Source organism: Saccostrea cucullata, unplaced genomic scaffold (assembly GCF_032062105.1).
Source record: "Saccostrea cucullata isolate Sc308-1 unplaced genomic scaffold, CSIRO_AGI_Scuc_v1 ctg626, whole genome shotgun sequence".
Classification (NCBI taxonomy): Eukaryota; Metazoa; Mollusca; class Bivalvia; order Ostreida; family Ostreidae; genus Saccostrea; species Saccostrea cuccullata.
Window position 1 is genome coordinate 120,095 of NW_026931150.1, and position 17,778 is coordinate 137,872.

General features: G+C 30.9%; 1 protein-coding gene across 5 annotated transcripts in view; it reads left to right on the forward strand.

Moving 5' to 3' along the window:
* The window catches only part of LOC134231586 (ankyrin repeat and death domain-containing protein 1A-like), a 30,380-nt gene extending 18,191 nt beyond the window's left edge, over window positions 1–12,189 (forward strand). For 4 of the 5 annotated variants that reach the window (XM_062713559.1, XM_062713560.1, XM_062713562.1 and 1 more), the window contains exons 3-16: window positions 894–1,000; window positions 1,276–1,374; window positions 1,592–1,690; window positions 2,055–2,159; window positions 6,042–6,140; window positions 6,377–6,475; window positions 7,083–7,181; window positions 9,028–9,126; window positions 9,576–9,674; window positions 9,928–10,026; window positions 10,129–10,224; window positions 10,652–10,850; window positions 11,657–11,785; window positions 11,967–12,189. In XM_062713559.1, the coding sequence (XP_062569543.1) occupies window positions 894–1,000; window positions 1,276–1,374; window positions 1,592–1,690; window positions 2,055–2,159; window positions 6,042–6,140; window positions 6,377–6,475; window positions 7,083–7,181; window positions 9,028–9,126; window positions 9,576–9,674; window positions 9,928–10,026; window positions 10,129–10,224; window positions 10,652–10,850; window positions 11,657–11,785; window positions 11,967–12,037 (1,499 nt within the window). In that variant the 3' untranslated portion in view covers window positions 12,038–12,189. The remainder of the gene's footprint in view (window positions 1–893; window positions 1,001–1,275; window positions 1,375–1,591; window positions 1,691–2,054; window positions 2,160–6,041; window positions 6,141–6,376; window positions 6,476–7,082; window positions 7,182–9,027; window positions 9,127–9,575; window positions 9,675–9,927; window positions 10,027–10,128; window positions 10,225–10,651; window positions 10,851–11,656; window positions 11,786–11,966) is intronic. The other variant, XM_062713564.1, reaches the window with a different exon arrangement.
* Window positions 12,190–17,778: the final 5,589 nt, after the last annotated feature.

The following is a 17,778-nucleotide window of genomic DNA, read 5'->3' on the forward strand; positions in this document are numbered from 1 at the left end:
TCTTTGAACATTTCAAGAAGCAAATACACTGTAGATGATAAAAAAGAGATGTCTTGCCATATTTCTGGTACTAGCAAGAAGTGAGGTTTTTGTTTTGAAAGGACAAAGAATTTTTTAAACAAAAAATTAGCATTTTTAGCAATGCTGTTGCTTGATGTAGCAAGTTTCATATGATATCTTCTTGAAAATCATTGATTTGCTTTTTCTTAAACTTTCCATTGTTACTTTATTCAAGGTGGCAAAATAAATTGAAACAAAAACCCACTGATAAGAAACTAATCAAATGTACAGCGCTTTGACTGTGATGCAATGTTCTGCAAATTTGAATGCATACTACTAATTCTTCTAATAATATAGTCATGTATTCAAGATTTCATATTCGAGATACCGAAGATTCAATTGGTTAAATAATGTTTGCCTTTTTGATAAGTTTTAAAGTCTTTTTATGATCTCTTGTTTTACTCATTGAAATATTGTTATTCATTACTCAAACCTGAAAATTCAAAGAAATTTTCTTTTCAGAATTTGCAAGGATGATTTAAACAAAAACAAATTTGATTAATGTAAAGTTATGAATTAAATGCATCGTATACAGGCAACTTCGCCACATATGATTTTCCACATATGATTCTCATATGATTGTATTAACATATGATTCTCATATGATCCACATATGATCCTCATATGAAAGGCAATACATATGTGAATCATATGTGGCGAAAATGCCTATGTATGCTTATTAAAATATGAGAATCAAACTTCATCAGATTCAGATAACTTTTAAAGTTTATGTTTGTGTTGCGATCAGAACTTATGAAGATAAACATGTATAGAAAAATTAATCAATTATATAATGTAAATAAAATATGAAAAAGTATATGATTTTTTTGCAGTGACAAAAGGTGAAGTCAATTTTCACAAAGCTGCCAGAGAAAATGATCTCGAATCTGTCCGAAAATTGTTGTCCGAACATCGTATTAACGTCAACTGTAAAAACAATGTAAGTGATAAAATTGTTACAGTTTCCAAACATCATACATTGTACGTAAAAAGTCGAGAATCGTTTTATCGCATAGTAGCTTAGAACTTTTTTTTTTTACACATTTACATGCATTTGTCATTATTTTACAAAGTAAACTACCTGACAGATACAGTATGCTAACATAATGGATTAAAGAGTTTTTCAGAGGATGTATACGAAGCCTTTTTCTTCAGATTATTGCTAAAAGTATTTATGAGTGTTGGTCAAAGGACCTTCTTTTTATCCATTCTTAGTTGGATCGAACGGCTTTACACTGGGCAGCTGCTAATGGCAACATAGAAGTCATAGAAGAGCTTATGGAAGACGGCGCAGATTTGGAATCGAAGGACAAGGTATTTTGAATGTTTTTCAACACATAAATGTTGCACATTAACTCAGCCTGGTCATTTTCCTATTTTGATTTAGTGATCTATTAGAGTAAATTGGAAGTTAATCTTGAATCATCAGTATTTCCCCAAAAATGTGCTCTCTTCAATGAATATGAAAATAGTTGGCCTTCTATATGAAAAAAAATTCCCTTTTCCATTATTTTCCTATAAATATTTGTAGTATGGAATGCGTCCAGTTTTATGGGCGGCCTGGCTTGGACATTTAGAAGCTATTAAGGTGCTAATTACAGGAGGTGCTACCCCACTCTGCACAAATAAGGTAACATTTGCACCATAGATATTCAGTCTTTATATTCAAAATTTTCCAGAACATAAAATAGGATTTATATGTAATAATGCATTTTTCTTTTTACTTTTTCTTCATGCAAGCAAGTATTTTTAGAACATAGCAGTTTTTTAAATGATCGGAGAAGATTAAGTAAATTAAAATCAGACTACCTTTTATTACCGTTATTTTTAATCAGAAAACAATACATGTACCGATAACCGAAAGGTGATTAATGGGTATTTTTCAAGAAAAAAAATTGTTAACTTACTTTTAAAAACAAAACGTTCTAACGTTTTTTTTCCTTTACTATATACAATTAAAACTCTTTGTTGTTGAATAAAGATTTTATTTCTAGCAAGGAATGGGTATTCTACATTGTGCTGCACAAAACAATCATGTGGACGTGATGAACTTTATATTTGAATCGCTGGAAAACATCAATGTCAATGAAGAAGAAATGGTAAATATTATTTTATCCACGAGAGGCAATGTATTGACCATACTGGTAGATGCTGATGCCTGTGTTATGAACTTTATTTCCCATTCTAACTTACTATTCTACGCTTTTTTAGTCTACATATTCATGTAAACAAATTCCACTGTGTTTATCCCAGATACCTCTTTATCAAATTAAAAAAAAAGGTTTGGTTGCTGAATTTTAGAAAATTAAAATTTGAAGAAAACGCTCAATAATTATTGTGCACACACATATATATATATTTGCATATCCACAGCTGCTTTCTCCCACTATGAACATGCAGTCATCAATTGCATTCATAGGACTATAGACGCAACTACTCCTGCTATGAATGCAATTGCTATTCACACTCGTGTAGCACAAGCTCTACTACACTTTTATAATGTGTTGAGAAGTATATATATGAAATGTTTTGCAAAAGGAATAAATATAAGTTTTTTAATCATATTCTTTGGAAAAAAAAGAAATTCAGAATAATTCAAAATTGCTGATTTACATCTTTAAAAATTTTATTTGTCAATGTTTTTAATTGCACAATAAAACTTTTTTTAAAAATTGAAGAGAAGTGCCATATTTTTATTTTTTCTTATCATATTTTCACATATTTCTTTAATAGTATATCTATTTTAAGAAGGATTTCCGCTCTAAAAATAAATATAAGCACTAAAAAAATCATATAAGCATTCTGGAGTTATAATCTGTATTAAAGCTTTGTTTTTTTTCATCATAGTGTTAAATTATTGATTTTTGTCATAGGGTTTCAATAACCTTGATCGATGACGTCACAACTGCATGAAAACAAAAATTAAGAGAAATAATGTGACGACGGCGCAGCTTGTATCCAGATAACTGTGTTTAAAAGGCAAATATTTTATAAATTGTTTGTGATTTATAAGAAAAAAGGTAGTACAATGATCAGGTATAAATACTGATTTTATAGCTGTGAGTTTTTATTTACTGAAGACAACAAGCCGCAACTTTATGTAAGCCAGGATTTTTCTGATATTCTTGACAACATCAAAGAATGCAAATATAAGTAATAAACAACGATTATTCAGTGAGCATGGCGTTATGAATAGCAAGTGCTCATATTCCATGATCCGCGCTAGCCATCACTGAATAACGTTGTTTATTTCTTAAATGAATACAATGAAAAATGTGAATATAACTTACAGTGATACAAATTGATACACAAGATGATTCAGTTTTTCCATTGTCACCTTTCCTTTTAATTTAAGTAATTTTCCGTTATCGCCAGCATAATATATTTATATTATTATCAAGACCCCATATTCGAAGTTTTACAACGATGCAGACAGGCTACTGACTGATATGTTGATATCACAGGGTTTTTAATTACACTGTAAGTTTTCTAAAAATTTGTTGGAATTCCCATGGGTATCAATTTTGCCCCCGTAATAAGCAGAACTATTTTTTTTAATTCAAATGAAGCATTTCTAATTCAAAATCTTATAAATTAAATGAAAAAATCATTTGCTGTGCCTTTCAACTCAACATTTAGATATATCGATGTCATTTTATCTATCAACAATTATTAATCCCATTCTTATGTCGGCTAGAAATGAGTTTTTAAAAGGAGGTATAACAGAGCATAACACTTCTGGTTCATATTTGGATATTTTACTGGTAAAAGAGCTTAATGGTTACTTAACTATGAAGCTTTATGATAAACGTGAAGTCTTCCGCGGCCCTTTCAAATCAACAACTTCCCTTACTTGTGTATTATATACTATTATCACCTGCATATGAGGTTTATGTCTCTAATTCAATTTAATACGCAAGTGTACGTAATGTGCAATTTCTAAAACGATGTATACTATTGACGAACAAGTTGATGAAATAAAAATATTAACAATCTAGTTTTAAGTCACCTTTTTGCAAGTTCTGTGGTCAATATAATGACTTTGTGAGCAAATGAATTATATCATTATGTCGAATGCAAACATTTTTCATACCGTTTGTTATTTCATCATTTACATTGAGTTTTGTGTTTTACCCGATCATGACAAGGGGCACATGGCGAATGTGACCGGTTGGCGGGCGATGTTAATTCCTAGTTGTCACACGATTCCACCTCTTAAATTTTAGAGGCCCATGTTTGCTTTTCTCATGATTTGTATTTTTTTAATTGACTTCCGAGCTGTACTACTGTTCGTTATGTCCAGTTCAAAATTTTGTTAAAGTCGGCATTTCGTAAATTCGTGTTCGTCAAAAGGATCTTGACATTGGGTGGTATTTTTTCTAACATATTTTATTTCTACTGTAAGGCCATTGTCTTTATAAAAAAAATTGAATACGGGCACATTCTATCTACCTAAACAATAAATAGGGTTCATGTTGGGTGTGACCAGCTAGAATTGTCGAAATTGAAGAACGGTATTTAATTTGTGTTTTGCGCATTTGACTGTTTTCCAAAAGATACGGGTTTTAATTATTGCTGTCATCTGTTTCACTTAAAATATGACTAAAAGAAGAATTGCTTATAAAGAAAGAATTATGCAACTGTATCTTTCATGTCTTATGCAAAATACACCTCCAATGCCTGCTAATTTAATAAAAAATAAATAGTACAGAATGCCCATAGCTTGGGTTTAAAACTACAGTCTTGCCTCACTAACCTGCCAACCCCTCCTTTTAATGTACAGAACCTAAGGTCTTTAATCAGCAATGAACACGATCTATTGAGGACACAGTTGTAGAGAAGAAAAAATGTCACAAACAGTCTGGCCTGAGGCAAAGTACTGAATAATTAATCGTAACGACGAGAGGGGATTATCATATATACCATGCCAGTGAAAAATCATAGAACAAGAATAGAATTGTCAAGCATTATCGACTTCTTAATCATAGAAAAGTGGGTCTATGATGCTGCAATGTTGATTATTTTTATCTGAAATGTTCTCACATGTATTATCATGGATTAAACTGTCATATATGACCATTGCTTTACGGAGGGACCATTATTTTTCATTAGCTTTTAATAAGCCTATTACCTTCTAGTCAAACCTGGCTTTACAAGGTCGTGAATTTCCCTACAGAGATCCATTTTTAGTGTACTTTTATTGAAAAAAAATGGAACCTTGACCTCGTCTTTTATGTTTCTCTGTATAAGAAAATTTTTGTTTTCAAGTGAATCTAAATATCAGAGAAAGGTTAAGGATTCTTTTATTTTTCAGTGTAAAAAAGCCAGCTTTTGAAAACAAGAATGAAATGTTAATGAACAATCTCTTTCAAAGGTTTACTGAACTTTGAAGTTCTTTTATTCAGACAAACATATATAAAAAAATTTGTAGTTTTGATTTGTATAAATGTTAATAAATCATTTCATCTAAATGGGATTTGTATGAATTCCGTTTTATATTTAATGCTTTTTTTTTTACATTTTGAATCAAAATAAAGGTTGAGTGTGAGGAAATATGGAATGATCCTTTATTGTTAGATAAAAAAGTTGTTCTATGTGTGATATTAATGTAATCTATTTCTCCCTGTGTTTATTCGTATTTTGTATTTCTTTTTCATATCGTTTTTAGAAATAAAATCTTGATTAGCCAAAAGTTTTTTCTGAGGATTACAAGTTGAATATATTATTTGGTTATGAAATATGCAATAATGACATTGATGCAACAGCACTTCAATGAGTATGAGTAATCTAGTACTTAAACTAGTGTTCAAGAAGTAAAACGAATTTTGTGTCCTTTATTTGCATTAAATAAGTTCTTCGAGTTTTATTAGGGATATCTAAGTGTATTTTAACGTTGATTTGATCAAAATTATGTTTCTAGACAGCAATATATGACATAGTTATGCTTCCTTATTTCGAATAAAGGTTTGGTCTTTTCTTAGGCTGGAAGGACTCCTCTTCATCTCGCGGCGGAAGCAGGTCACATAGAAGCGGTGATGCGGCTGATAGACATGCGCTGTGATGCAAACAGGAGGGATAAGGTTATCTATCGCCATATGAAAAAAAAAAACTTGTCATAAAAGTTTATAAAAATCTATTTTTACAATGCTCTTCTTTTTAACGCCTTACAGCAGCTTTTCAAATATTGTCTCAACATTTTCGGGGAAATAAATTTACAAAATATCTACCATAGAACCTTTGATTTCGATGAACAATTCTGTACTATATGATGGAGATAATGTGGTTCTAAATGATATGTTAACAATGTTCCTTACAGGAGGGTAAAACGTCACTGCATTTAGCTGCGGAAGCTGGAAAGAGTGAGGTCATCAAAAAGTTACTTACCCTTGGAGTGGAAGTAGATGATAGAGATGTGGTATATCTTCAATTTCGTACCAAAACATTAACTTTACCACTGAAATATAAACCAAATGATATCGTTAAACAAAGACATGACAGTTAATCTTTTACAAACTTGATTTACTTACTTTTTATCATTCTTATAGTAACATACATGTATTTCTGGTATTCTGAATGCTTCGGCTACGTACTTCTAACATCATTTATATAATAATAGATTACTGATTCTAGATTGTTTATTTAATTAATTCTGTAAAACAACACTAGCTTCATTTTACTGTATACAGGGAAATATTCGCCCCCATTTTATTTTCGCCCCTTTTGCCCTTGTCAAAAGTGGGCGAATTTAAAACGGGGCGAATTCAAAGAACACAGTATACATTCTTAAACAGAACTGTGACTGGACGAATTTAAAACGGAGCAAAATTGTTTTCAAGTGTAAAAGGGCGAAATTAACATGGGGCGAAAATAACACTGTATACAGTATTCTGAATCCTTTATATACTTACCCCTCTTCTCATTGAGATAATTGTAGATTCCTGATATTCTGAATTCTTTATTTCTTAATTCTGTTTATTAAGAGTACTTTCCTGGTATTCTGAATCTTTTTTTTTTACTTTTAGGAAGGTAGAACAGCCATGCATATTGCAGCAGAAGAAGGTCATCTAAAGGTCATAGAGGTCCTTTTTGACTTTGATGCAAAAGCTGATGCAGAAACAATAGTATGTTTTATTCTTTGCCCTCTTTTAATATTTTAAGTTTGACATAATTTACAGAAATTACTTAGCTGAAAATGAGTATAAAACATTTTCTGCACTAAAAATGATTTAAGCTGCCTCCTTATACATAATTGCATAATTTGGAATTGAACATATTCAATGTAATAATTGCTTGAATTTAACTTTGCCGATGAACTTTTTTACATATTGAGTTTGCCATTAAAATATCAAAAAGCATGCACACCTTTTACAAATACAGCAAAAGTCGGTTAAAATTCCCAAATCTCGATCACATAAAATTTCATGTTTCGGTTGCATACTTTCCAGGTTTGCTCTGTAAAATATTTCACTAATGTTGTATTGTGTTTTTCATTCATTTTATGAAAGCTAATTCGCTGTTGTAAGGGGTCTGGCAAGGTATGAATATCATTATCGCCTTTCCTTAATGTCCTGTGTATTCTCCGAGACTATAAGTCTGTCATATCCATTTGATCCATTGCCTTCTGATTTGGTAGATTCTTTTTCAGTTGTTGGTTGATTATTAAAACTCTTTCATTGCAGTGCCACCCTTTCAACATCTTATCTTTATCTAATAAACTTGGAACCATTTTATTGTATACATTAAGACAATGGTTAAAATTTTTATAATTTATCAGGCTTTCTCAAAAAAAAATTCTATGGTGTGTCGTTTTTGAAACCTTCGTGACTCACAGCGGACACAGTCGTTTGTATGAATATAAAGGATATTACTGTAATGGGAAAATAATTATCATCAGATTCAGAATTTATTTCAGACACCTCTTCTGGCAAAAACTGATATTAAATTGTGAAATTTATAGCTTAAACGGATATAGCCAAGCATTTACACTAAACGTTAATGTGATGCTCTGTTTATACTAACTGAAGACTGGATAGAAGTGAAGTGAGGCATGGGCTATGGGATTTATTATTAAAGTAAAAGGAACAAATTTATTGTACATGTTTGAATGATTGAAGTAAAGCAAAGCTCATCTCAACCAATCATACATGCACATTTTTTTTTACTTCCACATTTAAATAATTTTTTTTTTATTTGAACAATAAAAGGAACAAATTTATTAGCTAAAAGGGGAGTGGGATAACTTATTATAAAGTAAAGGGTTTTTGTTAAATTTCCGAATAAATTAATTAGGATTATTGTCATGCCATGAGTACTTGTATATTATAAAAATATAGTATTTATATACACATTTTTTTTATAAATCTGTCATGAGAATTATTTTGCTAAAAATAAAGTTCTCTCTTGGGAAATAACACGTTTTGATAAAATCTTTTAACTTTATTTCAGAAATATTTCCACCATTGTTTGTATAAATATATAATCTAGACAGAGCTAATTATTAAATGACTAGTCTTGCATTTGCAGTTGTAGAATTTTGCAAGAAAGACAACAAATATTAGGTGTTTTCAATCAGAACTCATTCTACTACAGGATGCTATTGTACTTTCTTCCCAGAAAAAAATGTATTGAAAATGTAGAGGAAAAATGCGCCCTATGACGAGATAAAGTTGATTAATTTCTTGAAAAAAATACGTTTGTTTTCAATGTTTCATTCTTTATTAGATATGCATAAACTAGATCCGAATAAAGTGAAATTTTGTGAAGAATAATCTTTAAATATGAATTTTGAAACTAAGAGCCATTTCTACTCTTTGAAACTTCATGAGATGTCAAGGTGTACAATACTAATTGTTTAATATTCACTACTTTAAAATAATCAATTTTTCATTTCTTTTTGCTTTAATCCTGCACATTTCATTTTCAGGCCATACAACAGTGTTCATTAAAATTACAATTTTATTACAACAGAAAGAGATGAGTCCTCTTCATTTTGCTGCCATGAGGGGACATACAGAAATCGTGAGCTCCCTGATAGAACATAGCGCCCAGCTAGACGCGGTTAACTTTGTATGTTATTTTAAACAATTTGCTTTCTAAATATGAAAACTTAGATGCAAATAAAAATTTCTCTTGCATGCACTTTTTTTTTACTATTTTAGTCGTTTAATTGTAATTGAATAGATAAAAGGTTTAACGAAAGTAACGATGTCCTTAGTTTCAAATTCATACTCAGACTTTTTTATCAATGTTTCCCATTAACACCACACTATTACCTTAACGGTTATTTAATATTGTTACGGTATACTATCTGTCGTTTACCACAGAGATCATGATCATTTGATTTACATATCAAAAGTACAAATTCTGCCCTGGTTGAATCATTAAAGACAATAAATGTTACTCACGTTTGAATATCCGGAAAGGGAAAGTCTCTTTTGTGGGATTTATGACATTTGATAAATTGCCCATCTGTTACATGAATCCACAGTGTTGGTGAATTATTCTATTCCTTTTAGCAAGGAAATACACCCCTACATCTTGCCGCCCAGAATAATCAACCAGACGTAACGAAAATTCTCATCAAAAATATGTGCCAAGTCAACATTCAAAACTATGTGAGTAAACAATCATAAAACTTGTTCTGATTGATATAAATCATTGGATATTGAAATGGTTTTAATAATTTAACAATGCTGGCATAAATTTAATTTTACATTAGAGAAGTAATGAGGAAAAATCTTAAAATCAAAACAGCAACAAGTCATGGAATCAAGCATGACACTTCACGTACCAAATTATTAAAATTAAGATTTATAAGAAAGCCTCGTTATAAGAATTATATATATTTGTGCTAATGAAATTTTACAGAGACAAATGACAGCTCTTCATATAGCCGTAGAGTCTGGTTTTCAAGAAATCGTGGAAATTTTACTTGATGCCAACGCTAGTCTTGACTTGAGAGAAAAGGTAATGTGCTTTACATATTAAACACTCTTGATTCGTTGATTAGTTCATTTATTTAATGTCAAACACAGAATCATAATAATAGGCTAGCTGTCAAATTTACAGTTGGGAAAGACGCCGCTACAACTTGCCGCTAGAGGGAGCTTTGTCGCAATTGTGGATATGATAATTAAAGCTGAGAGATACTATGAAGTATCAAGGGTATGATATTAGTTCTGAAACCTCAGGGAATTCCTTAATAGTCTTTCAAAGCATCTTTTTATTCGCATTTCATTCATTCATTATAAACTTTGAATCCACCACAATAAAGACAGAGTTAGCTTAATGATTGAAATTGGGTCACAGTAATTTGTTAAAGGTTGGGTCTATCAACAAGAGAATCTTTGCATAGAGAAAGGGGGGTCCAGCTTAACACTTTAAGAAATACTGCTTCCAATGCCACATTCCATCTTTAACTTTTTTTCATGAGAAGTTAGTTGATAGTTGAAAAGTTAAACCAATGGTATTTTTGTTAACCTTTTCTAGTATCTTTTCTGGACTCAGCACTTTGATGTGCATCAGAGACGGCTAGACATCATGTGACAATTCTATCTGAAGATTTACATTTTTATGGTTTACTTTGATAAAGGACTACCTAGAAAAGGAATTAGATGACCTCGACCCACATTTATATCTACGACAGCCTCGACATCCTCTGGCAGGTCAAATGAAAGATATTCTTTGGAAGCTTGCCACCAAACAGCTGAAGTCTGTGGACTGGAAAAAGCTTGCTCTGTACTGGAAATTCACAGCAGAACACATAAGGTCCATAGAACATCAGTATACAGGTACAGGTCTTTATGGAATGTGCTTATAAGAAAGTGAAAGAAAAAATACATTTATGCTAATTGTTAAAAATTCCGGTTTACTTTTAGCGTTTGTGTTTTTTCAACATTTCATTAGAATTAAGGTTCATTGATACTCTTATAAGAGTAATTACTCTTAGTGACATAAATGTTTATTATTCCTTTATGAATTTGTCAAGTTGAAATGTCTTTATTGGCCAAATTTGCCCCGCAAGCCATGATACATTGCTGTACATGTATAATTGTTTGTATTTTACTCCTAAAACGCATTTCATTTGGAAATTATGAGCATTAAAGCAGCATTTTGTATGCGTAAGTAGAGGGTTTATGAACCTTAAAGTACTTGTATGATATTTCAATACAAAATGTTATTTGGCGGTGATGCTGCAGCAAATCTGCAGAAACACCTTGACCAACGCCAGCTCTTGCTCTACGAGCAATGAGCCTGGCTAAAAAAAACAGAAATGAACGTAATTTTTGCCCAAAAGATCGGATTTTTTGTTAGGAAAATGGTCACTCTTTTGGCATAAAAAAATTAAGTCAGTTAATCATAAGTTGGAGCTTTACCAGTTTCAGTAGGATTATTTTTATTTATATAAGCGGAACAAATAGGCATAGTTTTAAAGTTAATCAATTAACTCCAATTCTTCTCATTCTGAAATATGAATAAAAAGTTAATTTGTGACGATAAATCGTTTTAGGTATCGATTCTCTTTCACGTAAAGTAATTATTTTGGGTTTGAAAAAGTTCTTCAAAGCATTGAAGTGAACGACACTTTATTATTAAGGACCACACAGCTACAAGGAACATGGATTTCGTTTGTTAATGATATGGCTGCACGGAGTAAGAAAAGACGAAAACATCATGAGGCTTCTGTTTGAAGCTCTGTCTGCTATTGACAGAAGGAGTTTAGCAGGTGACTAACAGATTTATTTTAAATTCGATTAACTCTACATTTAGAATATTTACTTGTGAAAGGGTATCTTTATTTAATTAATTTATCACAAAAAAGGAAATGGTTTTTGTAAAAAAAAAAATGATTTAAAAATGCTGAATACATGTATTTTGTTTTATATTTGTATACATTTTTTTTTCAGAGCAAATAAGGCGGCGAGCAGATTTGCGGAAGGAAAAATTTTGTATGAATGTTTATTGTTCTATTGTATGACAAAGGTTTTTAAAAAGCTTAGTTAGTCAATAAAATTGTTAATAACATTGGTGCTATAAAATGAAAAATTTTAATTTGTTTTTATTTCCTTGAAAGAGGTCTTTTTGTCATTCTTGTGTGATTTACAACGATGTGTTCATCATGCAATACAACTTTTATTGGAATAAAAAATTTTATACAGTTAGTAGTTTGTATATTATATTTTGTATATTTTGTATACATACATAATATGTATCAAGCGTTACAGTTCTGAAACACTAGTACATACAGTGTGGAAAAAGTAACTGAGACTTCATAGATGAAAAATGGAGAATACGAACAGTATTCAAGCTCAAAAGTTCTTTCTGCATTCATACAATGATGTACATAGATCTACATTTAAACAAAGTATCTCTATATCTACAAAATCATACGGAAGCCCATTTAGGACCTATCAAAAAATACTTTTTGAATTCGTTATAACGATTTTTAGAATTCGTTATAGCGAATTAAATTTGTTATTACAGATTTATTGAATTCGTTATAACGAATTTTATTTGTTATAACAGATTTGTTGAATTCGTTATAACCAATTCAAAAAATTGTTAAAACAAATTCTTGAATTCGTTATAACGAATTCAACAAATTTGTAATAAGACATTTAATTCGTTATAACGAATTAAATAAATCTGTAATAACAAATTAAATTCGTTATAACGAATTCAATAAATCTGTTATTACAAATTAAATTCGCTATAACAAATTCTAAAAATCGTTATAACGAATTCAAAAATATTTTTTGATAGGTCCTAAATGGGCGTCCGTAAAATCACAATTCAGACTAAAATAAAATTTGTTACACATAGAGCAATACATATGTTCTATAAATAGCATATGCTGAATAATGTTTTGCTATACTTGTTTGTGACGTCACAAAGTGAAAATGACGGCAATGTGTAGATGACTTGTGACAAAAAATGGTTGCTTCAGTCGTACTCGTTAAACAAACGGCTGTAAAGTTTGAGCTATATCTTGAAAATTCCTTTGCAGTTACGTATAATAATTTACATACAGTTAATTAAGACGAAAGACTGGTAATTTAATCAATGGCTGGACTGATCGTTTAGTAAAGGAAGGGAGATGGTTAAAAATGATATTTGTTCTGTTGCCCAGTGAAAGCACGTTTGAAATGAGATGTATTTTTAATTAAGCAATTTGTTATGAAACACCTCCAATTTATGGTTTGAGAAATAGTTGAATGTCTTATCAATAACATAATTATTAGATATCCAAGATATCGTTTACTTTAGATTTTAAACAAATTAGATATGATAATAAGGAGGTGCCCATACTTTATTCACCTTGAATAAACGAATCTCCCGAGACAGAGGATTTGGGTTTTTATGATGACTATGCTCATTCTGGGAAAGGATATTCTTATGCCCTCATTCTGTTGCCGAGATTTGACCATTTCTGACAACTGAACTGTTCTTGTTTTAAAAATTAACTTGCAATTAAAGAAATATTAAACTCTGAAAAATATTTCAATTTTTGTGACAGAACACTACGTAGTAGGTCACGGGGCCGCCTATACCATGTGATTCGCGCATGAGCAGAACTGTGGCAGATGTGCATTAAAATCGGAGAGGACTAATTTAAAGTATAATCAACACTGAAACCAAATATTGTTTCTTTTAAGGAAGTTATTCAATTAGAACGTAAGCTTTTTGATCACCTTTCGTACAGTGGAAATGAATTGATTTTTTCTTACATGGTTTAAGTTTATTTCACATTATAAGACATAACTTTTACACTTATTTATTTATATTATTAATAGCATCCACAATGATACAGTGTATTAACTTGACTGATATGTGTAGTTAAATAAAACTTAGCCGTATTATAAAAAAAATGACTACTTTGGTATATTATTGAAAAACAAAACAACTGTTCAGCATCTTTTTGTGAATATATCTTTTCATTAGAATTAATACAGTATTGCTAATTAATGCCAAAACTAAGAGAAGGACGTTAAGTCTGTTCTATAGATATCTTGAAACGAATAATGCATGAAAAAGAAAACTTTTTAGAGCTAAAAGCAAGCAAAATAAAACATATTGACTTAATAATTTGTGCTCAGTCGAAATGGTTTCCTTAAGATATAAAGGAATTGATATGATCAAAAATTAGAATATTATAGAATTACTGATCCCAATAAAAACATGCAACAGCTGACTTAGAATACATATTTTAACTCTCGAATAAAAGATTGCTTTAAAATGAATCTTTCTAATTTAAAAGTCAACAAGCAAATTCAAAGAATTGTGGTCCCCTAATTTCGGTGTCTTTGTGGATGGGATGTCATTTTTTTATGACATATAGTGTCAAATCTTTTCACAGGTAATGCACATGTCAAATATGAAAGCCCTATCTCTTCTCAATCAAAAGTTATAAGGAAGTGAAACACAGATGACCCGGGATGGCAAAATAGCGATGATTAAGCATTTCTTAAATGCAAATAAATATATTGGTACCCAAAGTAGGGCCATCTCACAAGAAATACGCGTACGATTGTGAAATATGAAAGCCCTAGCACCATCGATTCAAAAGTTATGGTCAAGGATAAGTTTTAGAGAGGTAGGTCAAACTCCAAGTTCAAAGGGTCAAAGTTGTTCGTTTCTTAAGAAAGGTCTTGTCAAAAGTATTACATAGACAAAGCTCTTGCCCGAACTGTTCAAAAGTTATGGCCTGGGTTAAATTTTTTAAAAGGTAGGTCAAACTCCAAGGTCAAGGTCAAAGGGTCAAAGTTTTTTAAAATCCAATGAAAGGTCTCCTCACAAAGATTACATATGTAAAGTATGAAAGCCCTAGTCCTTACCATTCAAAAGTTATGGCCAAGGTTAAAGTACGGTTATCTCCAAGGTCAAGGTAAAACCGTCAAAGTTATTGGTATCCAAAAAAAGGCCTTGCCACAAAGAATACATGCATATGTGAAATATGAAAGCCCTTGTATCTACCGTTCAAATGTTATGGCTTAAGTAAAAGTTTGGAATTTTTATGTAATTTTGTCAAACTCCAAGGTCAAAAAGTCAAATTTGGTGGTCCTCAAAGAAAGATCTTGTCACAAGGAATACACATATGAAATATGAAAGTCATAGCTCTACTAAATCAAAAGTTACGAGCAAGGTTGGTTTTTGTGACGGAAGGATAGACAGGCAGACAGACAGACTGACTGACTGACTGACTGACACACTGACAGACGAATGAGATTTAATGTTCCCTAGCTTTCGCGAAAGCGGGGGGACAATTATTGTTATTGTTCCAGGTCGATAATGCGTTTTCATCAGAAAAGCAAACAATATTCAGCAGACTTCAATTATTTTAAAAATATGTGAACTGCTTTATTATGTTGCAAACCTGATGCAAGGACCATTGGGAAATTCTTCGTATAAAGGTTACAAAAGAGTGAATAGAATAACATACCAGTACATAGAAAAAAGGAACAAAAATATATAACTTCATTTAGTGCTGATTCAAGTTTTCTGTATCAAGAATTTCATCTAACATAGCACTTAAGTGGTATTTTCTCCAGATAAATATAGAAATTCTGATATGTACCATAACTAAATTTTATAAAGTACATTACTGTTTTTTTTCTTTTGTGAGGCATCATTCGCAGGTTTTTTCATATTATTTAGTTTTGAAGCTGCTCTCAGGGTCTTCATTGAGCGACGTTACTGATAGGCTTCCTATTTAACTACTCCCGGTGTCTTGCTCAGATCAAAATATAATTTACCTGTCAAGTACATTTATCGTCTAAGTTAACTTTCTGAGATAACTAAGATCATGCCTTGATCAGAAAATCATGCTGATCAAAATTACTTAAATATAGACCTTTCTTGTATGAAACAAATGGAGATAACGAACAGTATTTAAGATCAAAAGAAAACAATGTAAAATAGGAGCAGAGCAAACACGGACCTCCAAAACATCAGAGGTGGGATCAGGTGCCATGGAGGAGTGAGCATCCCCTGCCGACCGGTCACACCCGCCGTGTGCTCCTTGTCATGATCGGGAAATAACGGGAAAATACGTCGTCAATTCAATGTATAAAGAATGGACTAACAATTAGTATAAAACGTCAGTCAGCACTTGACTCAATGATAAATTGTATTTGCTGACAAGGTCATTGTATCGACCATAGAACTTAGGAAATGTTGACTTTAAACGAGACTGCTACTTCTTCTAAAACATAACTTTTTTTTTTAGATAAAAAAGGCACTAAAATGACGAATTTCCCAAATTGAGATGCCTTGACATTTTGCAGAATCTTTAAATTGATTTTTAAAATTGTGGTATTGAATTTATTTTTAACTTTCTAAACATTAATCATATTAAGCTTTCATGAATGAGACATTTATCAGCTGAGTACGACAAGGAAATAACCCTAAACTTTATCAAAACAAAGTTAAAAAACTAAGAATATACATAATTTTGAGATCCACTATTTGTTTTCAAATATTTAATTTTACCCGTTTTCTATACACTAATTGCTTTAAGCTATGAATATTTCATTCTACCTGACAGAGCTTCGAGGACAATGTAACGTGAGTTGGAGCCACCTTTATGTTCTAATAAAGAGATTAAATTGATGTTTCCGGTGTTCTTGTCATATAGCGGGTCAATTTGAATTTATTTTTAATCTTGAAAAAAAAATTCCTCAATGATTAAAGTGTGAAAGTGCATGTTACAAATGTTACTCGATCCGAAGAACTCTTAGTTAATTATTGGTCCAAATGAACAAGTTATTACAACCTAGTTTCTTTTTAGTATTTTAACGTGTTGTATCTATTAGGAAGACACAAAAGAAAAATATTTTACTGTACAAAATTTATTCCATGAATTATGGACATATGACACTAAAATGTTTTAGAAATTTGTAAATCGGTTTGTACATGTTTTTATTTTGACAAAACACATATTTATAATACATGTAAAGATTTCATTCTAAGCTATCATTAATTCTTGTATTCCTCCCTTAATCTTTTTACTTTCATATCCTATTTGAAAATCAATCCAAAACACAAAAAAATGAAATCCCCATAAAATTTACCGATAGAATGCCCTTTAACATTCTACCTATCATGGCTTGCATTTACAAACAAGGCCATAGAATATGCGAAATATGAATAAGACATTTTTTTCAGTAGCTAGCCATGTTTTTCAAATAAATTTTAGGAAAAAAAACTTGAAAACGAATCAAATCAACTTGAAAACTTAAACAGGTGATAATTTAATATTGGTATAAAACATATGGAGATAACAAACAAATTCAAGTAAAAAAAAGTACAAAATAAGAGCAGAGCAAACACGGACCTCCAAAACATCAGAGGTGGGATCAGGTGCCATGGAGGAGTGAAAAAACAGATAAATTCATCGCGTTATTCGCTTGTTTTGCTTGTTAATGTGCCATCAAAGTTTCTTTTCGTAAATCATCTTCCCTTAAATTTTTACTAGAGTTAACTATGGTTTATAGTTAATACTTTAATATTCTATTACGCTAGGAAACCTAACTAAAAAACTTTATTCAGATTTCATTTCAAATTTTCTTAAGTTTTGGCGGCTAAGTGCAAACGAACTCTAGATTTTATTGATGCAGTTATCAAAAAAAAATATCCAATCAGATTCAAGTATTTATAGAAATTAAATGATATAAATTTTAACCAAATATAACTGAAATCCATAATAAAAATATATGGTTT